The following is a 26,116-nucleotide window of genomic DNA, read 5'->3' on the forward strand; positions in this document are numbered from 1 at the left end:
ACCCCAATCACAGATACAAGCTCTGCGCAGCCACAATATCCCTCCTAATCTTCTGCAGACTCTCCTCAAATTTCTTGGTCAGGTCATCATTCCCCATGACTTTAGCCGCCTGCGCCATTTGACGCAGCAGTTCCTCCAGCCTTCGGAAGAGACGAATCAGCGAGCCTTCGTAGATGTTTGTCATTTTACTACACCAAATTAGTTTTCGTCACAACTAACAAGTCAAATCGGGAGATAAACGTACCAGATTTCGATAAACGGTCTGCCCTGCGCCCATGTGTAGACCGTTTCCATCAGCTGCCACTTCAGGCTCGTCACGTACTCCTCCTCATTCACATCGAGTTTACACTCCTGGCTTACTTTGGCAATGATACGCGCCTTGGCTTGGATCTCGCGGTAGGGTTTTTGCAGGTCTTCCTTGAGAGCTTGCGTCTCGACCTTTTCGTCAAAGATGAAGCAACTCAAGACGGCGGCGCACGTCTCGGGGGATAATTCGTTGAAGAAGCGGTCGAACAATAGTTCTGACAACAGCAGCTCGTGGCCTTCGGTGGAGGAGATTTCACAGGCAACGCGGGCTTTGAGCTGTACGACTTCGGAGTCGTTGATGAAGCCTAGTCGACGGAGGACACGCTTGCGTGACTTGAGTTCGTCCATTTGCGCAATGCTGTGCGCTTTGGAAATCGTCTTCTTCTTCTCCTTGACCTTTTCTACCAGCTGCACTTTCTCGCTGTACTGGTCCCAAAGAGAGGGGAGCATGGGAGACATGTGCAGCGGGTTGGCGAGAAGTCTGGATTCCAGTACTTCAATCTTGCGCAACAGTTTCTTAAACGATTCGTCTGCGATTTCCATGTTCTCCAAGGGATCCAAGATAGGGATGCCGTCGGGGAATCGGCGCTTAACCTCTGCCAGTGACTTACGAGCCTGGTCGCGGTCGGCGTCCGTCTTAAACCCATCCTTTGGCATGAAGATGCGGATCTGACTGACGGCCTTCATGCAGGTAAGTAGGCAGGGCACAACCACATTGATGGTTGCGTTGTCAGTACCAGCGGGTTTGAGTCCAGCCGGCATGTCCCCGGTGGGTTGACCGGGAGTAATTTCAGCGCTTGTAGCTGATATAGGAAGCAAAACGTCGATGATGTGTGATTCTTGTGGTTCCCATTCGGGCTCGCCAAGTCTTGGTGCCCGACGAGGGTAATGGTTGACGATAACACCCCATCCAAAATCAAGACCACCGTTGACATTATCCTGGGCTTCCTTGGGGTTGTAAATCTGCACTAGACGTCCCGGCTGGAGAAAGTCTAGGCAGTGGCTGGGGTGCTGGATCACGGCTCGCATATCTTTGGTGTATGTGTTGAGTTGTTGTCGAATCTGGTAATAATCCTTGATTGTCGCCTCGTCAGGTATTGAAAGTCCATCTCGCTCTTGCTGCAGCGACATGAGCTCCTTCTCCAACGAGGGGACACTGGCGGCATTTTGGAACTGATGGAAGCATCTCTCCAGCATGAACTCGGGTGAAATCGCCTCGATTCTTAGCAGATTGAGAATCATGTTGTATCCCAGGTAGAATGCGGAATTGAGCTTGTCTTGATGACCCGTGACGATATCCTTGGCGGTATCAGGCTCCAGCTTGTCGTCAATCATCATGATAACGACACCGCGAGCATCAAGGCCACGACGACCGGCACGACCAGCCATTTGAATGTATTCGGAAGATGTGAGCGGTCGTCTCTTGACGCCGTCCCATTTGGTGACCTGCGTAAAGACGACTGTCTTGGCAGGCATGTTCAAGCCGATAGAGAAGGTCTCCGTAGCAAACAGAACCTTGATAAGAGATTCTTGGAATAAGATTTCAATCGTTTCCTTCAAGATGGGCAGCAGACCAGAGTGATGGACGCCAACGCCGCGCTCCAGAAGCGGAAGCAAGTGGGTGATCTGAGGGAGTTCTCGATCTTGCTCCGCCAAACTCTCGATGGCACTGTGGAAGACCTTTTTCACCATGGCCTTTTCAGAATCGTCATTGAAGGACAAATTAGAAATCCTCAAGGCCATATTCTCGCACTCTCGCTTGCTAAAGTTGAAAACAATAACCGGGTTAAACTTTTTCTTGATGGTCATGCGAATGATCTTGTGCATGTCGGATCCTTCGTCAGCGCCGCCTTTGTTGGTTTTCTTATTCTTGCCCTTGCCCTTCATCTTGGCATTGATATCGTTCGAGTCTGCGCCCTTTTTGTCCTCAACCTCCTTCATGACAAGGTTAAAGTTTTGCTCATTAAAGTTGCCCTTTTCGTCCACAATAATACGGGCGCCGGTGCCGCCAGAGGGGAAGAAGTAGTTCTGGAGAGGCGTGGGTCGGAAGTCGGTGTAAACAACGTGGCAGGCCTGGTGATGAATCTTGGCAATCCACTCGGCGAACTGGAAGGCGTTGGGAATAGTGGCGGACAAGAAGACGTAGCGAACTTTATCGGGAAGCATAATGATGGTTTCCTCCCAGACGACACCTCGAGTCTTGTCGCGCATGTAATGAATCTCGTCGAACACAACCCAGGCGACTTCTCGCATAATCTCCGAACCGCGGTACAACATGGATCGCAAAATTTCCGTCGTCATGACCAAGCAGCTTGCCGTAGGGTTGATGGTGACATCGCCCGTCATCAAACCGACTTCTCCAAAGATGGCCTCGAAATCTCGATATTTTTGGTTGCTAAGCGCCTTGATGGGACTGGTATAGATGACTCGCTGGTTGCGCTTCAAACACTGCGCAACGGCATATTCGGCCACAACCGTTTTACCAGCAGACGTGTGTGCAGAAACCAACACACTCTCATCTCGCTCAATAGAAGCCACCGACAGGCTCTGGAAGGGATCCAGCTTGAAATTCCACGTTCTGGCAGGTTCCTCTGGCGATTTGTGCTCGGACAAGGGGACGTAGTCGTAGTCCAGATCGGGCGGCAAAGCAACCTGATGCTGAATGTTATGCGATAAAACCAATGACGCGTCCTGTGGTACCAGAGTAGCCGCACCAGCGACTTCTCTCGACTCTGCCGTTTGAAAAGTATCTGTCATGACGGGACCAGTACCATCCTCCTTCTTTCGCCTCTTTTTATCTTGTTGACTAGGGGTATCGGATTCCTCCTCCTCAGACTCTTCGGCTTTCGACGTCTCGGTTGCATCGTCCATGTCGGCATCATCGCCATCATTTGCTGGTTCCGTCGTTGCTGTGCCATTCATAGCTTCATCCGCCTTGCGCTTCTTGCTCTTATCTCGGGCTCGAGACTTCGGGGGCTCTCTTTCAGAGTCGCTAGAACTTTGGGGCTCGGCTTTGCCCTCGAAAACATCAAACATGTCATCCATGATGGCTGTTGTGCTTTTTCCTTTGTTCCGATACCTTGGTGTTGGCTGTGCTGCCCAGTGCAACACTCCCAAGAGCTACTTCCTCGGTGGAATCAAGCTCCCAAAATAAAATATAAACGATGACGCTCCAAGACAATAATTGGCAGCCAAAACCTGCGAATATATTCTCGCAATGCACAAAAAAAACACCAATGCGTTCGTCTGGTGTGCTCTCACCAAAACAAGGTGGGTGGTCAAATCGGCGATCAAAAGTTGAAATTCTTGGGCGTTTCTGCACCAAGTGGGCTGGGCAATTCGGCTGGCAGAAAAGAAAAAAGATGGCTCAAGAAATGCAGGCGGTGAGCCACCCATCAGATCGATGACCAATTTATGCTCCTCCAGACATTGCCGAAGTATAACCGACTTCCCAGTATCAAGCCACCGGGAACAGTAGGCAAGTCACATGACTAGCTTCGCGCCAATTTGCTGTTTCGACCTCGAACCACCATGATTACCTCGGACCTGTCAAGACATTGATACTTGCCAAAGCTCCAATTCAACCCGTCCGCATCGCGATACTAGTCTTCAAGGTTTGCAGCGCCAACCAATTCCGCACCTCTACACCGATGGAAAGCTAATTGACCGGTCTTCCTACCCATAGATGCTCTCCCGCGCCGCCGCTCGTACCACCACCTCGCTGGTCTCCCGCCGAGGATTCCATGCCACCCGGGCTCGCATGTCCTCTCCTTACCACTACCCCGAGGGTCCCTACACCAACATTCCCTTCAACCCTCGCAGCAAGTGGTTCGGTCCCGGCTACTGGGCCTTCATGGCCACCGGTTTCCTCGCTCCCTTCGGCATTGCTGGTGCGTCATTTCGTCAACTCGAAAGGATGGTTCGTGCGTGGGATACTGACCAGAACAATAGTCTACCAGACCTACAAGGAGCAGTAAGCTTACAATCGAGGAATGGGATTCCGTGGTCATCCATTGGGAGGATAGAATGGGTAATTGGGAAACTGTTATGGCAACACTGTGATAGACGCCATAGCAGTCGATACCACTGTAAACAAAAACTTTCATTTGTCTTCTCAAGACATCGCCTTCAACTCGCGCTGCGACGCGACCCGACCGTTTTGTGCAAGTCAACGTAACAAACTGCTTCTCAAATGCGTATGATTTGGCCGAATTGGCTTATGCTATTCCTATCTTACAAGTCTCGTTCCAAACGGGGTATTTTGCTCTATACACCTTGGTGCTATATGTACAATGCTAAAAGGCCAGTAAATGTCGTATACACGCCAATATTTGCATCCCAACTAGATTTTACCTCCTCAATTCACCAATAATGATTTCGTCTCCTTATCTTGCAAAATGTTTTCTACTGTACCGTGTAAGAATTGTTGTCGTTCACCTTTGATATCCCACCGTTGAGCGAGAGCGTCAAATGTTTTGACAACCGCTTCATTCGATGAGCACTTCTTCACAGCTCTCAACGCCCAAATTACGAGCCACTGCTCGATCCGGAAAGCTTCTCTGTGACTGTCCTTGGCTTCGTACAAGGATGTAAGAACACCGTTCAATCGCTGCTCACTCCAATCTGAGCCTGGAAACCCGCCATGAAGATAAAAGCCTTTAAACAGGGCAAGAAAAACTGTAGGGTGTGCAGAAATCTTGAGGTATTTCATTTCGTCCAAGTATCTGGCAACTTTGGCCAGGTTTCCAACACGTATTGCGTAGTGCTGTATCAGGAGCTTGTACGTATGCAAATCAGGTGCGAGCCGAATATTTGTCTGTAAGGAGTCTTTCAGCTGGGGGTGTTGCTTCCCGACCTTTGAAAACATCATCAAAACCCTGGTGACCACCTTATTCATCATGTAATCTCTCTGCGGCATGTCTGACGACAGGTTGTTTGCGTTCTTCATTTGCTCGTAAGTGTCGTCCGCGGCTGCTTCCTCTCCGCATCGCAAAAGTCCAGATATGACACAATTCAAGACAATCGTGTCAATCATCTCGCCAGAGTCAACCATCTCCTTATAGGCAGCCCGAACGCCACCAGAGTCGAGCCGTAAACCAAAGTAGTGGATTAGACTGACATGGTGAAAACGATTAAACTCAAATCCCCTGCTCTCCATCTCTTTGTAAATCATATCGGCAAGGGTGAAATTGCCAGTCTTGGCAGCCACGTCAAAAAGAACATTAAATGTGACATCATTGCCCAAGACATTGGCTTCTTTTTCCATCTCCCTCCATAGGCGAAGCGCTGATTCCATCTCATGCGCCGACGGTCGCGATGCGTACTTGGTGGCAAAAGCGAGAGCAAAGTTCCACTGCGTTCGTCGCAGCGTCAACCCGGCATTCTTGACATCAGCCACCAGTGCGAAGTACCGCAACATGGACTCCATGTCACGTTTTGGAGGCGTTCCCATTACTTTGAGAAGTCTGTTTCGCCAGTGCCACGTGAGATATAACATGCGCGGCTCGGGCAGTAAAAGATACAACTTGTAAATGGCTTCGAGCGTAATTCGATTCGGATGTCGTAGTCGTTGGCCGATGGCGGCATACAACTTTGATATTTGTGTCTGCACTTCATCGTTTATTTTGAATGTTTCCTCTCTTGTTGGATATTCCACGTCGTGTTTCTTGTCGGAGACTTGGACATTCGGCCCATCCGGCTGCGCGTAGCCCCTACGGTACGGGTCTCTGTGGAAATCAAAATGCTCCTGGACGCTGCCTTCACCCCTATCGCCGACAAAAGACATCAAATGTCGCTTTTCCTGGTCATTCGACAGTAGCCGTGAATAAGGCAAACTCTTTGCGGTGGACGACGCTGCCTCTGATGCAGTACTGTAGGAGCGACGGGAGAACTGTTGCTGTCCACGCGGCGTTCGATGGACTTCAGGCGTGAAGGTCGACAGGAGCCATATGGAGCTTCTGGAACAGGGCGGCGGTTCTTTGATTCTACGTGTTGTCGTCTCCGTAGTGATTTCGACCGCTCTGCAAAGGGTTCTCCTTGGTGGCTGGACATTTCTAAAGGTCGTGGATGGGCGGTTCAGCACCGCACCACGGACGGACCCGTCCACTCGACCAGAGATTTTCATGGGCTCGTCCTCATGACGACATGCTCAGAACTAGTTGCACCAGCGAGCAGTCATCCGCGAGTTTGTTGCTGAACGGTTTGTTGGCGGAGACGAGATGGAAATGCTGTCTTGAATTTGAAGGTGGGACTGTTCCATCACTAGGAGCAATCCATGAATTTTTGGCAAGTGCAAGGCCAGACCCACCGTAGCTACGGCCGCACCTGCCCCTGTCAGCAGCGCAGTTCCGCTGCACCAAGCCATTACACCCATATCGGCCATACAATTTGCCGACCTCCAAAATTTCCACCTTGAGGATCCAATGTCGCATGCGACGACACCATCTCAGCCAACCCGTCGTGAGATCCAACACAGAAACCGTCAATTGATCCCACCGACCATTGTACGTGTCATCCAGACACACCAACCACTCAACCAGCGTCTCTAATATTCTCAGGACGGATAATCGACCATCATGGGCGGCCGCCAAATACGACCCGCACGGGTCTTCCAGTCCGTCACGGAAGAGCTCAAACACCAAATGCTCGCCGGCCACAACACCCCCCAACCGCCATGGTACCAAGTCATGAACTCTGTTCCTCCCGCCGAAACACTCGTCCGCAACGTCACACCCCGCCATCGCATGCCGAACCCCAAAGCCAAAAAGCCCAAGAAACTATTCCGCCCCCAACGCATCAGCTACCCCGAGGACGCTCTCCGAACGAGCTTCTACAAAGACCACCCGTGGGAACTGGCACGGCCGCGAATCATCCTCGAATTAGACGGAAAGGACTACCAGCACTACGATTGGAGCAAGGGCCTGCGACAGCCCGGTGTTGCTCTAACAGGAGAATGGTAAGAGCAGCACACATCACCTCGCACAAGTCACCAGCTAACCCGACATAGCGTCGTCCAACGCCAACTATACCTCATGGAGAACGAAAAGATGAGCAAACGCAAAGCATATGACACCGCGCGCAAAGAATTCTACAGACTCCGTCAGGAAGAAGCCATTGAGAGGAGAATCGCCGTCGAGGAAGCCAAGCACGTGGGCGCGTACTTTGGCAAGTCACGACTAGATGTGGGCATGCTGCTCGAGGACCAAGAATTTGAAAACTGGAAGATCTGGGCGGGCAAGGAGGCGGCAGACAGGGAAGCGAGAGCAAATGCGGATATCGAAACGTTTGGAGAGGAGGAGGGCGAGGAGCTGGATGTGCAGGCGGCCGAGCCTGCAACAGCGTAAACGGGATGCCATCTAATGTATACCATGTACAATATGTGTTTAATAAGACTAGAACTTCGTCTACACAAGAGCCTGTCTATGTGATTCCTACCCCCTCTGTGCATTAAACACCATCTCCCCGGCATTCACAACGCCATACCGCTCCGCAACCTCCCCATGCTGCACGTAAAACGCATCCGCCAACCCCGTATAATACAACAATTTACCCGTCAGGCTCAACGTCGTTATCCGCGCCCAGCTTTCAATATACACAAACCGCATACTATGATCCGGCACCACAGAAAGAATCTTCAACAAATGCACCGCCAATGCTACAAAGAACCCCGTCGCAGGCCCATTAGAGAATATAGTACTCGGATACTTCAACTCCCTGCCGACTTCATTCTTCGGCGGGAACAGCAGCACTGGAAATATATCAAGGATACTCTGCAGTGCAGATAGGGGCGTCGACCACAGCGGTTGGTGGACCCTACGAGCCCGCGTGACAAGACAGGTATCATATGTCCCTGGCGTTTTTGTAGCCGACTTCAACTCCGCCTCATAGTCCTCAAGGTGGTTGAGGGACATTTTATCCCCACTGGAGATGAGATAGCGTCGGTGGAAGTTGCCAAAGTCGCGGGTTCCGTCGTCCATCATCATGAGCATCTCCTTGGTATGGCCGCCTGAACCCAGGACAAATAGGTAGTACCCATTTTTGGAGGGCAGAGAGTCTGATGTGAAGGGCCGTTTGGGCCAGCTTGTGGACCGGCGGTCTTGGGTTATTTGGATGTGCCGTGTCTGGAGGTTGGTTAGCTTTGGTGAGGGTGGTGGCGGTGTGAGCGTACGGTTATGTAGATGATGATGCTTATGAGGCCGGCGAGGAGAGTGAGGATGACGTTTGTCCAGGAGTGGACGAACTTGGCTGCTGTGAGGGCCATGAGCGCAGCCGTGGCTATGATGCTTCCGATGATAAGGATGGCGCTCATTTTGGTTTGGGCGTTGACTTATTCGGAGTAGTGTTTCATCATGTTTATAGCCAGTGTGAGTTTTAACAGTTGAAGATGAAATTAAGTTGGCAGTGAATCGTAAAGTGCAGAGCCGCTGGCCAGTGAATACCGTGTGAGAGGAAGCCATGTGTTGTGTTCATTGTGAGCGTGGGTCAAGTGGCACAACTACAGGGTAGCACAAATAAATCCAAAACTCCAGTCCAACAAGACCACATAGTAAAATATGCTTCACTTTGATCACTCATATTTTAATATTGTATAAACAATTCCTCATTATTAACATCCAGTATGCCCAGTGACCAACCTGCATCACGATATCGCCTCAACCACGCACCGCCCTCATAGACGCCTCCCTCCCAACATCCCCAAACAACGCATCCACGCCCTCCCCCGTCACCGCCGAACACTCAAAATACCCATCCGCACCCAACCGCCTCACATGCCAGCCCGCCTACACAATCAGCATCTAAGTTCACCATCTTTCACAGACAACTCACCTCTCTCACACCAACGCAGCAACTCGGTCCCATACCAATACCAACCTCCTCCGCCGCCAACCGATGATCCTCAAACGAGCACTCCATTCTAAGATCCTTCTTCGTGCCGACCAAATACACCAAAGGAGAGGTATCTCTACAGAACCTACCCCCCATAACTTCCTGCCACTACAACAATTAGCAGAGTTACGTTATTAGACAGAAACATACCCAATGCAGCACTTTGTACATGCCCCTCTTGTTCTGTATGTCGAAGCACAACAGCACCGCATCCCAGGCCATGTACGAGAGTCGTGAAACGGTGTTCATCTCCCCTGTGCCAGAAGTATCCTATACTTCAATCGTGGTAGGGTAGTCGTAGTGCCGGTCGAGGATGTATGTTTCGTAGGTGGTTCGGGGGATGACGGATGTCTATATTGTTAATACTGCTTCTGAGTTATATCTCAAACTTACATCTGTGAAGGAGCCGAATTTCGCACGACTGCAAATTAGCTTCAAAGCAACATCTAACACTCCAGATGGACTCATACTATAACAGCGCCGTCTGCCCGCACCCAGTGTCACCCACACACAATACCCTTAATCGTATTGAAACACCCATGGGGGCAGGACTCGAAACCGTCTGCCTCTTATGCTTCTTCCGGAAAAAGAAATCTGACAGTTTTCGCTTGCGCTTCTTATCGCCCCGGCGTACGGTGATATCACACAGCGGCACAACTTCATTTTCTATTACCGTGCCTGTTTCTGCCTCTACCGATTCGTGAATAGTCAGTCGTCGAAATGGCGTGACTCCAAAGAACCCTCGACTTGGAGTCCTCGGCGGAGGATCAGGTTCTCTAAATGTCTGTACATTGTGAGTCAGATTTCAAATGGCAGTGAGTTACGCCTACCAATCTCGTTGAGCAGCGGCCTTCAAAGCCGTCGTTTTGGAATGGATCTTCTCGCTCGAGACGGCTTGGGACGGAGTGCCGCCAGGAATCGATCCACGTGGCGTGATTCATGTTGTTGATGGTTGTGAACTGGCTGCGTGATAAGTCAGCGGGAAGATTTTATATGTGTATGTATCAAGCATGGTTGGATGGGAAGCATCGTTCACTTTTGGTTCACTTTCACTTCACCTCACCTCGTGCACTCACAACTCTCACTCACAAAACAACTTGTAAATTTCTTCATCACTATAGTATTGCATTTTACTGTATTTAGTTGCAATCTAGTGCAGCCTTAACACAAACACCGTGTTCTAGCATGTTCCAGCTGAAGTCTCTGAGCACGATCTTCCAACTTCTCACTAATCTCAACCAGGTTGTTCAAATTCTTCCCCCCTAGTACAACAGCCGTGATACCTCACAGTCCCCCAGACCAAATTACCTCTCAATGGAAACCGGTTGCGATCGTCGCTATCAACGATAGCGCAATGCATGTTGACTTGTGTCGGCGGTGGTCAAACCTACGGACATGTTGCATTGAGCACAGCCATCGAGTGGTTAGGACAAGTTCAAGTGGAATTGGTATCTACAAACAATCTATCATACCTCAAAGGCTACCTAACTAAACCATGTGATGGTCATGGCCCGGACAAAGGATCCCACAGGCTGAACCAAGGTGGTGATGTGGTGACGGGTCAAGCCAACACGTACCGGCTACATCATGACGACGAGCTTCAAGATTGAATCCATGGCAACCACGAACGTGTTAGCAAACACACGACTGGCCTCACATGGAGTCAAAGTCGACGACCACAGCTCAAGTCAAGCGGGCATGGTCGGGCTTTTCGGTCGTTTCATCCGCGTACTGCGGGCATCATATGTAGCTGTCTAGTGATAGTTTTCTCTAACACACTCTATTGCCGTGCCGTACCATGCCTTGCCTTGCCTTTGCCATGCCCGAATCCCTTTTGCCTTTGGTGCCACCTATTTTCCCACTCTCGCCAAAGCATGCCGCAATAAAAAAGACATTAAATGAAGAAGGAAAAACAATAGAAGGAACAATCCAAGACCGCTGTACGCAGTCACACGCCGCGAAATACAAACATGTCGTACACGCTGTTCGTCATTCTGTTCCTGTTCCCCATGTATTCAAACGCCACAAGCAGCCAAACACCGTTACCGTAACAATCGTTCCAAACACGCACTCAGACACACCCAAAGAAAGACAATAAAAATACCAAAACTGTTGAACATGATTATTGTTCTCATGTCTGCAATTAGCTGACGCCAAACTCGATGCAGGGTATGTCAAAAGATATTATCATCAAGCGTGTCGTAAACGCAAGCCGGCCAGGTTCCGACTGCGCATTCTAAACAAAATGGGCACGCTAAAGGTAGATGAAGCAGGAAATGAAGCACAAAACTTGGCCCAAGGCCAGTTTGGCCGTAGTGGGAAACTGCGGTAAGCTGTCAGGAGACAGACAACGTCCCAAACCTAAAGCCAGCAAGTCTGAACAAGAAGAGGGGTGGGTATTGAACAATACAAATCTCTCATGAGGAGAGCAAACAAGAAATGACAAAACGTGCTCATCATAGACTGAGAGAACCTCGGTCCCAGTCGTCTTCAAATTCAAGTTGCAAATCGTCCATTTGACCAGCCAACCAGTGGCCATTACCACGCCTACCGCGCGGTCCAAGGTCAAGCTCGTCCCGAACATCGGCCTGAATCTGCAAAAAGTACTGACGCAGGCTTCTCAGACCTTTGAGGAACCCCGAATCAGGCTCGTTTGGATGCTGCGGGGGACATGCCTTGTCCTGTAGGTCGTCTAGGGGTGTCAAGCTGTTGGCAAAGTCTGCCATCTTGAAGTCAATTTCTCGAGGGTTCTTTCGCCGGCGACGAGTCGTCTCTTCGGTATCAGTGGCGACATCAGTTGTCGAGTCGTACATTGTTTCGTAGCCCCCTTCTTCGGATGTGTCCCCGTCGTAAAACATAAGCAGACTGGCAGCGTAAAAGCGATATCCTCTAAGCCCATGGATAATTTGCTCGAGTTGCGCAAGCTTCTTAAGAATGACCGGGATGTGACGGAGAACGCTCTCTAAATCGACGCCATTGTACAAGAATTTCTGCAGCGCATTCTGGAACTCCGTCCCAGCCTTTAGCCGTCTACCAAAGTATTTGTCCTGGAACTCATACGAACGTGTCTTGGCATTCCAGACTTGGAGCCCACAGATGCGCACGCCTAGCTCGGCAGAAGTGGTAGTCCGGCACTTTTCTTGCTGCGACTTTTGCTTCTTCGGAGTTGCATCTACTCCATATTGCCGAGTGCCCATCTTTAGATCCATCATACACGGCCGCTTCATCCCAGCAGTCAGATCTTCCATCAAGAGGAAGTACTCCACACGGTCACCTCGCGTCTTGGCTTCTTTGGGGTTGATGGGACGTGGAATTTTCTTGAACTCCGACGAGGGGCTTGGCAAAGCAGATGGCACGACAGATGCAGTAGCGGAGTGAGTTAAATCAAGTGGCGTAATGCGAGCTGGGCCGTGAGGCGTTGCATCATCGGCGACGGCGTCGTCCCCGGTTGGGGCAGTCTCATCGGCTTTGGCAGACTTGCCAGCAGCTGCCCGCTCATTGTCTGTCTTGTATTCCGCGTCGTCGGCTTCTTCGAAGTATTTCAGGTCGCCTCGGGACTCTCGTACGTCTTCAGGTCGTCGTCTAAGCCCACCTGCTGAATACCGTCGTCTCCGTCTCCCAGTGGCAAGATTGGCCTTCAAAATCTCGGGCTCTGGGGCACTAGTCCCGGTGAGATCTTTGGGCGAGGCGACCTTGTCGTCGGATGGCTCGCGAAGGGACGTAGCTTCACTACCCACATCGCTCTGGGTGTGACCGTGGTGATGGATATGCGGCGGCGGAGAAGGTTCAACACTGATGGTAGGTTTCTGTTGAATCTCACCCTGCTTGTCATGCGCAGCGAGGTTAGGGTCAGAACTCGTGGGTCTCAGCAGTCGTTGCATGGTAGGACGAGGGATCGACCGTTGGTGTGGGCGACGATGCTTTTGAACTTCAACCGGCTGTTTCAAAAAAGCATCATTGAAGACCTCATTTCGAAGGCGCTTGTTTATGGTCGTTGCTCCCCAACTGTTGGGTCTTTCCTCCAGATGCGGCCGAGGAGTCTGAGGCTTGGATACACTCTGATACAGTTTTGTCGATGATGTACTGCGTCGACGGAAGAAATCCGGCGATGGGGTCGGTTGTAGCAAATTTCGTGGCAAGATATGCTTGTTGTCATTGAATGTGACTGTGGGTATCTGGAAAGCTGCGTTTGCCAACGATTGACTAATAATCCTCGTGGGCATCGTCTCGGCCGGCTCGTTGGTCGATGCATCTTGTGATACAGTGTCGACCCCGTTGGGCATCTTGGTCGTGTCCTTGCCGTCATCTAATGCTTTCCTACGCTCAGCGACAGCAGATTCGTCCTTCCTGACCGTGCTCTTTCGACGTGGCTGCTTCTGGAATGTGACATTGAGAACACCGATATAACTGTCGTGGACGTGTTAGCAAATAACCTCGACATTTCACGTCTTAAAACAGCCCGTGAATCAATCTACGTGGCCGATTTCATGGTGGACAGTTGTCAAAGAGTACTCATTATTGGTCCTTTACAACTTACCGAGGAAGGAAAGGGAGTAAATCACGATGGTACCGCTCAATCGTTTCGTAAAATTCGTTCTCCCTGTTGTTGAGCTGCTTACAAACCGCTCTGCGGGAAAAGCGCCAGAGAGTGGTATGGCCACCGACTTGGTGCTTGTAGGGGATCAGCTCGATAGCCTCAAGGGGTTGGCGTGGATGATGTTGATGATGGTGGACATGGTCTTCATATTGTGTTACTGCTGGTTGGGCTTTCGGAGCAGTGTGGCTGCTCTTCAATATGGGTTCGACGGCAATAACGACTTCTTCGGGCTTCTCTTGAAGTTCAAGATCGGGAGAAGCACCATTCTCTTGGGTTTCACTGTGGGCCACAGCAGGGGGGGCTGTCTCCTCCTCGTCATGCGGCTCCTGTTCGAGTTCAGGTTCGGGTTCGGGTTCAGGTTCATCTGCCTTCACAAGCCAAGGATGGGAGCTACTATGTGAAATGGATCTCGGCCTTTGGGTCTGGATTGAGCTGGTCACTTCGGGTGCAGTGGATCGGGCATCCGGCATTTCTTGGTGCGGTAGAAACACGGCAGATGAAATCTTCTCCTCCCCAGACTCATCCGCATCTTCGGTCTCCGCATCGGCGTCGTCATGGTCGTCATCAACGCTATCACGACCAGCTTGGGCTGTGGCACCAGGGCTAATGCTACTGCTGCGCGTCGTGATTTCTCCGAATCGGTCATCGTCACCTGGCCGCCGTTGCCCCTCCACACTGTCGGCTTGTGCTGCCGGAGTCGGCCCCACTTCCGAAGGTGGCGGTATCGGCTTGGCGGTGGCCGCATGACTTTCTGGCTGCGATTTGGTTCGCAAGACGTTCGAAGGTTTGCCAACAGGAACAGCATTCGCAGGCTCAAGGTTGAAGTAGTCACTGGAAGCACGATTGGCGTCGCCGCCATGCGCACTTTGTGTTGCGCGCTGTCGTTCTTCGTGGCGATGGAGGGGCGGGGTGGCAACAGCCCATTCCTCGCCAGCTCTCTCCTCCCAGGTCGGAGACAACGCATCGCGAGGGGTTGTCTTGGTATCTTTTCTCCTTGGTTTGTCCTCGGGTGGGAGACCTTCCTTGAAAAATCGTAGGCTGTAACTCGCTTTGCGGCTTCTGGCGTTGGGCTCAACGCCAGCCATAGCCTCGGCAATCGACTTCTCCACCAATCCGTCCTCTTGATCACCATCCCTTGAGCCAATAGACCAAATCTTTTCCGTCTTTTCCGGGCTCAGGGTCACGTTTCTTTCCAGTTTTGTCGTATGGGGCAGTTGAGAGGCACCACCCGGAGTTGAGGCGTTTGTGACCTTGGTTGAGGACGATTGTAGTGGATCGTTGGACAGGTATGACGGCAGAGTTGGCGTCGTAGACTCCTCAGGGCTCGCAGAGAGTGAAAAGGCTCTCGACTTGAACACATCGCTACCGGAACGATCGAGCTCAAGGGAGGTGGATGCTCGACCCCTGGCCCTATCAAGAAACTCTCGGTGCTCCATGAGGACTTCTCTGGCTTGGACAAGGTTAGCGGGGTTGAAATGGCGAGGAACGGCCGCGGGGTCTCTGGTTGGTATCGCGACAGAGGGTTTGGGAATCATGGTTGGAGCCGCCATGGCTGAAGTGGACGCAGAGGGATCAAAAGCTAGGGAGGTTTGTTGCTCTCCATGCTTCATGTGCGTTGACCGACTTGCCGTGTAGGGTGATGAATTCGTGGGATTATGTTCTTGGTCTGAAAGCCGAGGATGAAGAGTTGGTTCGGGCCTGGACGACCTGATGCTGCTCCCCGAGCTGCTACTGCCGTTGGTATCAGGGTATGACGGGGCCGTGTTTGGCGTGGTGTTGTTGCTATTGTTCGGCTTCTGGTTCTGGCCTTGAGGGATACCACGAGCAGATGCCAAGGCTTTGGTCAAAAGCGAAGGGCCAGGTTGCCTTTGAATATGCTGGTTGGGGCCGCGAGACTTTATATCGTCCCTGACTAAGCCTTGGTCTGCATCCCTGGAGCGGATGGGCAGCGTCGAGGAAGACGAAGGCTGAGTATTGACGGGGGGTGGATTGAGGTCAAGGTCCAAGTTCAAGTTTTGGCCAGACACCTTCTCTGCACTGGCCGCAACAGCAACAGCTGGTACAGTTGGACTTGGATCTGGAACAGCAACGGTGGCGGCTTGAGCCTCTCGACTTAGCAGTGCAGGGGGTGCGGCATTTTCGGACTGGGAACTCGGGCTGGACATGAGGAAAACATTGGGCGCGGCAGGGCAGCAGCGTGGGAGGATCGATTCGCGGCAAAGACAGGATGTGGTCGAGGGTGTGGTGTTGAGCTGCGAGGGTGGGAGGAGGAAAAACAGAAACGAGCGGGCGGTGTTTTGCAAAGGCTCAAATGGACATGGATGGATGGAGCGTTTGAGCCCTGGCAAATGGAGAGCCGGGCGGGCTGGGTTTGGCTGGGCTGCAACTGGCTGGCGTCAAATCGCACAAGTCTGGTTGCATGGGCCAAGGACAAGGGCTGTTGCTGCGCACATGGGCGGGTGTGGGCCACGGGGGGCACCACAGGCACTTTATAGCAACAATCAAGGCCCCAGTGCCTTATCCACCACTGAAGAGCTGCCCTGTGACGGCGTGAAGTCGTGTTGAAGTCCCTGTTGCTCAACTGGTGTTGCGGGAGCGAGCGTCTGTTTCAGTGGGTCGGCACCAGACGTTCGGGTTTTGATTTGCCAGACTGCTGATGCCAAGGTTGAATAACATTGAAGCCCATAGTCGTGGGGCACTTTTAGATGTCAAGTACCAGTTGACCAGCTTATTTGGAGTACATACACTTGTCAACTGGTGCACTCATCCTCAATCACCCTCAACTTCTAAAGTTGGTGGCAGGAGCACCACTCTTCACTCTCCAACCGGCAAATTGTTGGCATGGACAGGGAAAGAACTGTCAGTCTTGCAGCCTTTCCCGTCTGTCTGCGCCAAAGCGCCATCACTTTTGGCCCAGATTTTTCAAAAAATTTCTGTGTCTCTCTACCAACATTGAGTGCATGTGGTATCGGCCAAGCTGGCGGCATTCGCCTCTACCACTGAAATGGCTCTATCACCCACGCCCACTGGAAACTCTTCATCCAGCTCTCAAAGGATCGAGCGAAAGCAAACTGATTTGTGTTGCCATGCACAAGAGGACATGAATCCTTGGCCCAAGGTCTCAAGGCTTTGGCCAGATTGCAACAAGCTGGTGCCCAGACTCTACTTCGTTGTGTGTATACAGAGCGAAATCCTGTATCAATACCTTGCTCGACTTCAGGTCCGGCCGCAATGGCAGGATGGACACCTGAGTCATCCATCATGTAGCTAATTTTGTCAAGTACGAAACACATGTCAACATCAACAGGCGACTGAAGTCAAAGACTTATTACTGTATGTAGTAGGCCCAGAGCACTTGGTACGGGGTGTGTAAAGATACCAACACGGTACGTGTAATCCAAGGGGACGGGCGTCCGCTGGTCTCTTCGAAATTGAGGCCGAAGTTGGTACTTTCAACATTCTCAACTTCTCAACCACCAGAGTGGCACCTCCCGCACAAGTGGAAACACTTGAACAGACCACAAGGGCTAATCGCGGGGTTTGAGTGGCTCCCAGATAGCACGACGGACTGAGCACCTTCGCCTCCGTGTAAGATATTTGCACATTGGTAAATTGGTCCAACTTCGGCTCTTTCATTGTCAAGTCAGAATCGGGAGAAGCAAAGAGGCTGCGACCTGTTGCAATAGTTTCGATTTCATACACGGCCCGTGCTTTGGCGTGTTACAATTTGATACCCACGAGGGAAACAATACATGGTGGTCTGGGAGGAGTACACAAAACCAAACTATGGGTGTGTGTGCCTACAGGAGGCTTCAAGACATTTAGACGCAAGAATGTCCCAAAGATACCATAGTGTCACTGCCAGCCAGTTCATTGATCTTCTTGCAGCAGGTTGCATACTTATCGGTGGTCTTGGCGTGTTGTTATCTCCCCTCCTGCCATCGCCACCCTTTGCATCCGTCTCATCGAATGGTTCTGGTTCTCAATCCGCACCCATCCCCCTGCAGTTCTCATGGCCGGACAGTTACTCTCCCTGTACCGTATTCGCTGAGTGAAACAAGGGTAAACAAGGGTAATACAACATGACCTGACTGAGAGAGCTGTTCGCCGTCTGTCCACGTGGGTGGATAGGCTGCAGAGTGAGGGCCAACTCACCGAGAGCCAATGACGGCATCATGGATTGAGCTCACCGATAACACTCTGCACAAGCCACGACTCTTACTTAGGCTTTGCTTCTTCAACTCCCACACAGTTGGAGTCGTCAGACTGACGCAATTGGCTGCTGGTATTTCGATCCTGTGGCGCCACTGCCTCGGTGCATATGAGATCGATGAATGGGCGGAATTCTGACTTGCCTTTGTGCAATCTGTCAATGCTGGTAATTTGATGAGTGACTCTTTTTGTGCCACCAGACAGCATCGGTGGAATCCTCTAGTGTGATGGCCCGCCTGTGCTGAGTTTGTATGATACGAGACAAGACATTTCCCAGCGTGATCCAGGGGCGTCGTCGGAGCTCGGCAACTACCCGTGGCTTCGGTAATGTGCTGCATCATGTTTAACGCACCTTGTTAATTTTTCCTAATTGTTCCCCGTTGAAGAAGGCTTTGTTTCGGGATCTTTGCATCTCCCCGACTGATGCGTCTTGTTTGCTTCCCACACCTCCAGTCCGTTCTCATGGTCACGTTGAGAGCACGGGCTCCAAGTGTTATCACCATCACCATCACAACCGCACCATATTTTGGCACCATAGGAGTCTTAGAACACCGTCTTTCTTTGCCCCGTTGAATCAACGTAGTCATTCGACGGCTCCATTGTACTGCAACTCGAGTCTGGTGGAAGGAATCGGTTGTGATAGAGGTCCATTGTTAAGTTGTCATCAGCAATTTTAACATAGCGTAACGTGACAGCGGGCCGGGATGTGTCTTGGCCATTCCTGTCAGATGCAACACCGACACATTGTGCAGTGTGCAGACAAGCTTTGTGTTTATTGCCTCGCATCTCAGTAAGGCCTGTTTCCGAAGGCAGAAACAGGCCAAGCTGATGTATTTTGAAAAGATTGACCACCTTAAAGCCATGTCAGCCAACAAACGTCAATGTCAGTCTCCAACTGTTCGGCGGATATTGTGAGGGACAGCGTGGTACACCCGAATGTCTCTTCTTTTCAAATGCCGTCCCAGACGTGGAGAGGCCCAGGTTGACGAAGCGGCGTCCCAGCTATTCTCTGTAAACAAAATTTCGGGCATTGGGACATCTGGAGAAGAAATAAATGTTTTCGCAGCATCATTGGATTTGAGGTAGCAGGAGTATGCAGCTGTCTGGTTTGGTCTGGTCTGTGATTATTACAAGGTGCGAAGTTACTATGGCATTTTGACAGGCGCTCGGGTTGCTCCTTCCACATCCACTCACACCAGCATCTCGTAGCGTCTTGGCTGATCAAGGTAGGAGCTGGACAGTCAGTGTTGAAATTCGATCGACACCTTTCCCGCAGACATCAGACTTCTCGATTCATCGAACTGCACCAGACATTAGGTGTCGTCGACCAATTCTTTCTCCCTGCATACAAAAATTTCTACGCGAGGCTGTACGTGCTTTCAATTTCTTCGAGTCGCATCATGACTGCTATTGCCGAAATGTCGCTATTGCATCTTGCTGAATCTATCTCGTTGCGAGGTTTTGCACCCTTACCTGGTCAACAGAATAGTCAAAATCAGAACTGCTTGCAATCAAGTATCCCTAATACCGATAACCGAGCATCTCGTCTCACACATCACTCAGCCACATCTTGATATGGCGATGAGGCGGTCCGTCCCTTCATGTTACCTTGGTGGTCCTACAAGCTTTCTACTAACAGACACGCTGAGCATGCCTGATATCCAGCAGAGCTGGCGCTGATGATGGTATCAAAATCCTTCATGCAATGCCTCACTACAAGATATGACAGCCATGTCATGCTGCTGAGAAGTTATCCGCACACGCCAAACAGCTTTTTCGGTATACGCGAACTACTTCAACACTACACCGGGTCTTGTTGGCAAGACAATTCAGCGAATTCCAGGCCGCTTTGCACACCAAGATTCTACAGAAATGGCATGGACTTGCATGCGGAGTCGATTATTGTAGAGAAGCAACTGGGCTCCTACCCCGTCGCCAGGGCGATTTGGGCTCTCGTTATCGCCGCACGTGCTTGGTTGGTACCAGTTTGCAGCAAACCGATCCATGTCCTTCGTTGCTGGTCTGATGCTCTCCTTTCATTTCCCTGGAAGACTACATTAAGGTCAAGGTCAGTCATACCATCCTTCATCATCTCACCCCCGAGAGCAGCTCGGCCGCTGCAACTGAGTATGCGCGCGGAATTGCATCATCAACGTACTCTTGCAACATGGTGTTGGGAGCGCCAATATACTCACTGATGGCTACCGTACGTCGAACCTTCAACCGCAAGTCTGGAAGCTAAATGAAACGAATCTCATTATCATCGCTCACAGAGACGCCCCTGGCGCATGCATGCCGCGGACCTCTAGGATCAACCTTTTGGCTGTGGATAGCGGCCCAGGTCTGGTGTGGGAGCTACATTTGTCCACGTAGCCGGCACTCTGCATTGGCAATCGGCAAATATTGTTTATCAAACAGCACAAGGATGGCAGTCATGGTCCAAGTTGAGTATGCAAATGCGTACTTTACTGGCTCAATACCAACTCAAGGCAACAATATTACCCCATGCCCGGGCTTCTTTTCAATGAGGACCCGACAATGGGAGGGCAAATGGCTCCGAGTGCCGACATCATCGTGCTAGCAAGAAGATGCCGTGCCATGATCTCAAACGAGAATTCCATGGACGGGAGCCAGAAGGGAGCCAGACTTTACTGCCGTCGCAAATTCCCTAGTGAGCAAACTTGGCGGTGCCATTCATTGTTCCCATGCATATTACCAATGACTACTGAGCTTGAGGTTCATCTCGCTTTGAAGGCGGTGTGGTTTCATCTTGGAGAAAAGTTTTGCTACAAGGCTGCATGATAGGTACCACGGGAAGGTTTCTCTGATTAGTAGCACTTTGGTGCACGGCGCTGGAAACAGTTTGATATTTGCCAAAACTTCCTGGTCACCACATGCACACGCCGGTTGGTTATCAGCATTCTTCGAGCATCCACTCCCAGACATTCGGTAATGTTTCTCTCTTCTTTTCTCTTCATTAGGAACGCTTGTTCTCTCTTGCCTCACCGAGCAACAGTCACGACTCGCCGCAAGCCGCATTCCACCTTCCAAGCGGCTGATTAGACTTGAACTAGATCATCCCTACCGCAAACGTCGGAAGATCTCCCCGAAATTTGGGTCAATCTGTCAAAGCAGCTCTTCCGGTCCACGAGGGTGTACGACAAGCTGAAAATTGGCAATGGAAGTGATCAAAGCTTCTATGATCATTCCAAAAGGGGAGAGGGGCGTGAGCACAGCGATGATCGAACAAGTGTTCTAGTATGCGACTCAAACCTCCTTCGTCTCATCGTCCGAATAAGGTCGACGGTCAATGTCTGTATCCAATGCTGCCCAGGAAAGACCAGAAGTATGGGTAACATGTTTGTTCAATCACTATCCAAACGATATACCCACGTTGTGGCAATGACGTCGATCATTGGATGTCCACCCCAGGCGGCTCATTCACGCCTGATGCAGCAACCCAGTCGCTTCTGCGCTGACGACTACATGTACCACGCAATTGAGACATGTGCCTCGGTGCGGTAGAGTAACCCGAGATTTACTTTGTTTTATTCAAATTTTGAGTTTCCTTGCTGGAGTGCTGTCTTGAGAAGAGTTGCTTTCGCGAGCCGAGTGGCGTGTCTTACATGGAATGTCGTACGGGTCAAGTTCTGGAACCGCGAATATGAACCACGAAACAAGAGCCGATTGCAGTCCCATGAAAAAAAGCTGAGAAGAAATGGTACCCTAGACACATCGAGCTGCAAGATACGTTTCTAGCCATTCATTGTCTTTGTGATATCAATGTGCGGAAAAGAGGTGGCCAAGGCAAATCTCAGCAGCTTCACGACCTCCAAAACTGAAGGGCGGCAACCAGGCGGCCGCAATATGGCATAATTTGAGGCCAGTTTGCGAACAAAATTGCCGAACACCCACATCATCGTATCGTCAGCAGCCAGTATCTTCAGCTGTCACTCATTGTGAAGGCAATTGTCACAGGGATCCCTACCCTGGAGCCATACATAAGCCGTTGGGCTTGACGACCGTGAAGGCTAAGTCGCCTTATCTCGAGGCGTAACAACTCCCTGTAACACATCTGCTATCGGACAGCGAGAAATATCGCGCATCAATTATAGTGTTGCACCGTGACATCGTGGCCACTTGTCACTTACTGATGTAGCGACTGCAACCATCCATTCACGATGACCAACAGTGATAAAACTCTCGGCCAGAGCTAGCGAACCTCTGGGAGATAGGAATTCATGCGGGTTGATACACTGAAGTAAGAAGGATAGTTGGTGGCAACTTATCGTACGAATAAAATATGACAAATGCTCCTAGTATGCAGATCCTGCTACATCAAGCGATAGTCATTAACACGCGACAACTACATCACCACAATGAATTGATGAAGTTACGTAACCACGTAAAAATGACTTTTACAAATGATACTATCTTATGTTTGAGAAATTAAACTCAAATGTGTCGCATCCTCGCACGTTCTGATAATTGGAGGCGGCGGCTGACTTGGCTGGGCAATGGAAGTAGGGATAGATGAGATGGGGGATGCATACGATGAGAGGATTAAGATAGGATGTATATATTCACGTTGTGACGGATGTTGTCATCTGCTGGTGGCTCGTAGTGTTCGAATATACTTGTAGATAATGTGAGTGTATTGACAATAAATGAGGTCAGAAACGGTATGATGTAAACGCCAATGCGCAGTACTCTGAAGTCCCTAACCATAGACGCCGTCTTTAATCGCAACTTTCCGTCCCAGATTATTAGCCTGTCTCATCCTGAGCCACTTTCCGCGCCCGATCCAGTTCTGCATCAACGTTCCACGGATCCCAAAAGTCTCCCATTTCGCGAACCATGTCTTCTACAATGTCCATTGGCTCTTCCGAAGCTCGACTTAGCACTGAATCTGGACACTCCATTGTCTCTGCTTCCTTGGACTCTGATTCCTGGTCTGTGGCATCTGCTGCCATGAAGGTTTCCGCCATGGCGAACGGGTTAGGACTTTGCTGCTGTTGCGATTCCGTTGGGATAAGATTGTCCCGCTGATGGGTGTTGCGATTTGCCACTGCTTCGAAGTGTTTCGCGAACTTGGTGTCGGGGTCGGCTCGAAGGTCACTAATCGGCGTTTCTGGTGGAGGAGAGCTCCGCCTCCGCGGGCGAAGTTGTGTTGAGGATAGGATATCCTCCTGGGATGATGTTCCCTCTGCTTGCACAAGCGAATCCGCCCAGGAGACACGCCGGTCTGGGCGTTTATGGGCGAATCGAGTCGCCATAGCTGATCGAAGGGCTCGGGCTCCTCGGCGATTTCCTAAGCAGGGTCTTGAGGATGAGAGTGCTATCGTACCTTTTCGGCTCCGGTCCGGTGATGGTGATATGAATGACGAGAATGACTTGACGCAGAATTGTGGTTCTGGCGTCGTTGGTCGGGTTATTGAAGGGTTTGCACTTAGTCTTTGTTCGACGTTCTCTTTTGAGCCTGCGTTTGGAACAAACGACGCAACAGGCGATGTGTTCTTCGCCCACGGGCTTTGAATCTGCGAAGTGAACACAGAAGCGCCATTGTTAAAATCTCCAATGTGAAGAGACTTTGCTTCGGACAGGTTGGGTGGTAAAATGCCTAAGGGTGACCTGGACAGCACAGCGTGCTCTGTTTTGACCCAGGGGCTTTGTTGGGAATCAGAGACTCGAGGAATATCTTTCATTGTGGCGATAACGGGGCTCGTTGTTTCGTTTTTGCTTGCTGACGTTGTATTGGCACCTTGAATGGACTCGATTAACTGCCCTGAATCGGGTATTTCACAACTAGATTGACTTCGAAGCCCGTCATGACGCTCGATTTCATTCTTGGGGACTACCTCGCTGTCTTGATGTATAACGGCATCGTTCTCCTTTGGGGTGGCATTACGATCGCTTGTAATTGTGTCCGCCTGTTGGTCCTGGTTCTCGCCATCATTCATGCGCGGTTTAGGCGACTTTGTTGACGGGCATGGAGAAGCTGAGGCTGTTAGGTGTGCGAGTTTGGACCAGGGGCTTGAAGGGACGAAGCGATTGAAAATGCCTTTGAAGCTGAACTGGGATGTTTCCTTGGTAGGCCGACCGTGTGTAGGAGTCGCAGGAGTGGAATGATTGTTGGATTTCGAGCCTGCTTCCACATTGTCGTCGGCCATAGCTGTCTTGGAATCAACCAGGGCGGCATTGACAGATGTGCCCTCATGATTGGCATGCTTTGCGGAGCTTGCTTCATTGCCATCTACAGAAAGAAGATTTTGGGCTGAAGCAGTCGACTCTCCTGAATCGTCACCGGCTTCCATATCTGAGTCAAGCTCGTTGTTATCATCCGCAGTAGACTCATCATCACCTTTTATACTCTGATTCCCAGATTCTGTGATTTCGAGCGGAACACCTTGGACTTGTCTCACTCCGATTGTATCGGACGTGCGGTTACCAACAGAGTGACCCTTCGGTAGTCCCTGTGAACCGTCGTCCTCTTCATTCAATGTGGTTTCCGGTACAGATTGTGCAGGAGAGCCGATGTCGGTTATACTCACAACATCCTCATCCTCATCGGCATCGTCGTCTCCGTCGTATTGTCCGTTGTCGTTGGTCTCTGGTGGCCCAGCTTCTGCTTGTAGTGACTCATCCTTGCTTGGGATATCCTGAACTTCAACGTAGCGTAAGCGGGATGGAGTAGTCTGAGTTCCCACAGACGATGTAATGTAATTGGGAGGCTGAGTTGTCGTCATGGACGATGACAAAACTGGGGCGTTCCGTAACGACACAGGGGATGATAGTGTTGCAGCAGCCGCAGCCTTGTTAGGACTTAGCTCATCGTCGGACTCCGCCTGATTGGCCCTGGTAGCCTTTCGTAATGTGTTTCTTGGAGACCGTCGGTTAGACGGTGAGTTGACGGGTGCAGCTTTCTCAAGGCTGGATGATGGCGTGTCTGCCATTAGTTCGTCGACGTCGATATCGACCGACCCATGGTAGAGAGAGGGCTGTTGTGTGATGGAAGAGCGCTGTCTCTTTGCAGATACCTTCTTCAGCCATTCGGATCCAGCTGCACGTCGCCGCTTGAGGGATGTGGCATTGTCCGTTCTGTCAGAGCCCCAAAAGTCGCCTTTGTTTGACAGAGGATCGACCTTCTCCCTCCACTTATTGACTTTGTCGAGCTCATCTGCTTCCAGGTACGGATGCTGTTGAGTATATGGGGCCTGCTTAAGGCTCTCAGGACTCGGTAGATGGCAGTCGGTAGTACGGGCGTGTAGAGTCGGCTTTTGAGCAACCTTGGAATGAGATGATGTCCTGCTCTCTCGTTGGACATTCCGTTTGATGGCCTTGGCCGGCTCTGTACTCAGCCGAGATGTTGTCTTGCGGCGATTGGAAGCCCACGGATTGGCAAAGCCTGAACGGCTATCGAATGGCCCTCTTAATGAGGCGGAGACCAGCACAGGAATAGTCCCATCCAGAAAGCGCTGTCCAGCCTCTTCGTACCGACGTCGTCTCGTGGCCTCATTGTCGTAATCGTCGTTTTCCGATCCCTCGTAAAACACATCCTCCGGTTGGCAAATCGATTCTGAATATATGATGTCGTCTCCCCAAGTCTCAGTCTCCTTCGTCTCAGTCGACATGCCCCTACCAGTGGCCATCCCGGCGACTCAACCACGAAGCTCAAAACTTGACATAGACAAACAAAAGGACCTTATGTAGGTAGTATGATTATTGAGTTCAACTGGAATAGAACGTGACACTCTTGGTTTGCAATAAATTGCTCAAACGCTCAACCATTGTTCAAATGTGATATAGAAAAGAAGTAACTTCAGTTAGCCAGCCTCCTCAACATTTTGACGCGAAACGCGTGTCACGGATACACGTGACATCGCGTAAAGTAGGTATTTGACACACGCCAAGATTCATAACGGCAGGTATTCGTCACCAAAGCTGCACTACAACGAAGAAAAACTATCTTCTACATTATGTAAGTCTACTTCCTTTTGGCTACATTTTCAACCGAGTTTTGTATTTCTTATTTCGGGATTCCAAAGTTGCAGAAGATGCAATTTTGAAGGTCCAGTCCCACGTGAAAGCAGCTCTCCTGGGGTTGGTTGGCACAGC

General features: G+C 50.8%; 10 protein-coding genes across 10 annotated transcripts; 4 read left to right on the plus strand and 6 right to left on the minus strand.

Moving 5' to 3' along the window:
* Nucleotides 1-7: 7 nt before the first annotated feature.
* On the minus strand, nt 8-3,351 carry VFPPC_02325 (ATP-dependent RNA helicase DOB1; the record flags this gene model as incomplete). Its single annotated transcript, XM_018281994.1, has 2 exons — nt 8-188; nt 245-3,351. 2 exons carry the CDS (start codon nt 3,349-3,351, stop codon nt 8-10), a joined length of 3,288 nt encoding a protein of 1,095 aa, XP_018146273.1.
* A 640-nt stretch (nt 3,352-3,991) lies between these two features.
* VFPPC_13247 (cytochrome c oxidase subunit VIIc domain-containing protein) lies at nt 3,992-4,283 on the plus strand (the record flags this gene model as incomplete). Its single annotated transcript, XM_018291024.1, has 2 exons — nt 3,992-4,196; nt 4,258-4,283. The coding sequence occupies 2 exons, from the start codon at nt 3,992-3,994 to the stop codon at nt 4,281-4,283; spliced, it is 231 nt and encodes a 76-aa protein (XP_018146274.1).
* A 380-nt stretch (nt 4,284-4,663) lies between these two features.
* VFPPC_13248 (pentatricopeptide repeat protein) lies at nt 4,664-6,430 on the minus strand (the record flags this gene model as incomplete). The annotated part of the gene is made up of 1 exon (XM_018291025.1): nt 4,664-6,430. One exon carries the CDS (start codon nt 6,428-6,430, stop codon nt 4,664-4,666), a length of 1,767 nt encoding a protein of 588 aa, XP_018146275.1.
* A 451-nt stretch (nt 6,431-6,881) lies between these two features.
* On the plus strand, nt 6,882-7,649 carry VFPPC_13249 (ribosomal protein S25, mitochondrial; the record flags this gene model as incomplete). Its single annotated transcript, XM_018291026.1, has 2 exons — nt 6,882-7,261; nt 7,313-7,649. The coding sequence occupies 2 exons, from the start codon at nt 6,882-6,884 to the stop codon at nt 7,647-7,649; spliced, it is 717 nt and encodes a 238-aa protein (XP_018146276.1).
* An 846-nt stretch (nt 7,650-8,495) lies between these two features.
* VFPPC_17603 (hypothetical protein) lies at nt 8,496-8,645 on the plus strand (the record flags this gene model as incomplete). The annotated part of the gene is made up of 1 exon (XM_022429298.1): nt 8,496-8,645. The coding sequence occupies one exon, from the start codon at nt 8,496-8,498 to the stop codon at nt 8,643-8,645; it is 150 nt and encodes a 49-aa protein (XP_022285675.1).
* A 472-nt stretch (nt 8,646-9,117) lies between these two features.
* VFPPC_15479 (hypothetical protein) lies at nt 9,118-9,340 on the minus strand (the record flags this gene model as incomplete). The annotated part of the gene is made up of 2 exons (XM_018293232.1): nt 9,118-9,268; nt 9,315-9,340. 2 exons carry the CDS (start codon nt 9,338-9,340, stop codon nt 9,118-9,120), a joined length of 177 nt encoding a protein of 58 aa, XP_018146278.1.
* A 2,308-nt stretch (nt 9,341-11,648) lies between these two features.
* Nucleotides 11,649-15,954, minus strand: VFPPC_02327 (inositol hexakisphosphate kinase; the record flags this gene model as incomplete). The annotated part of the gene is made up of 2 exons (XM_018281996.1): nt 11,649-13,599; nt 13,730-15,954. 2 exons carry the CDS (start codon nt 15,952-15,954, stop codon nt 11,649-11,651), a joined length of 4,176 nt encoding a protein of 1,391 aa, XP_018146279.1.
* Nucleotides 15,955-17,940: 1,986 nt separating this feature from the next.
* Nucleotides 17,941-18,342, minus strand: VFPPC_17602 (hypothetical protein; the record flags this gene model as incomplete). The annotated part of the gene is made up of 1 exon (XM_022429297.1): nt 17,941-18,342. The coding sequence occupies one exon, from the start codon at nt 18,340-18,342 to the stop codon at nt 17,941-17,943; it is 402 nt and encodes a 133-aa protein (XP_022285676.1).
* Nucleotides 18,343-19,701: 1,359 nt separating this feature from the next.
* Nucleotides 19,702-20,199, plus strand: VFPPC_17601 (hypothetical protein; the record flags this gene model as incomplete). Its single annotated transcript, XM_022429296.1, has 1 exon — nt 19,702-20,199. One exon carries the CDS (start codon nt 19,702-19,704, stop codon nt 20,197-20,199), a length of 498 nt encoding a protein of 165 aa, XP_022285677.1.
* Nucleotides 20,200-22,767: 2,568 nt separating this feature from the next.
* On the minus strand, nt 22,768-25,650 carry VFPPC_13250 (protamine P1; the record flags this gene model as incomplete). The annotated part of the gene is made up of 1 exon (XM_018291027.1): nt 22,768-25,650. The coding sequence occupies one exon, from the start codon at nt 25,648-25,650 to the stop codon at nt 22,768-22,770; it is 2,883 nt and encodes a 960-aa protein (XP_018146280.1).
* Between the last annotated feature and the right edge of the window lie 466 nt (nt 25,651-26,116).

This window comes from Pochonia chlamydosporia, chromosome 2 (genome assembly GCF_001653235.2).
Source record: "Pochonia chlamydosporia 170 chromosome 2, whole genome shotgun sequence".
NCBI classification, from domain to species: domain Eukaryota; kingdom Fungi; phylum Ascomycota; class Sordariomycetes; order Hypocreales; family Clavicipitaceae; genus Pochonia; species Pochonia chlamydosporia.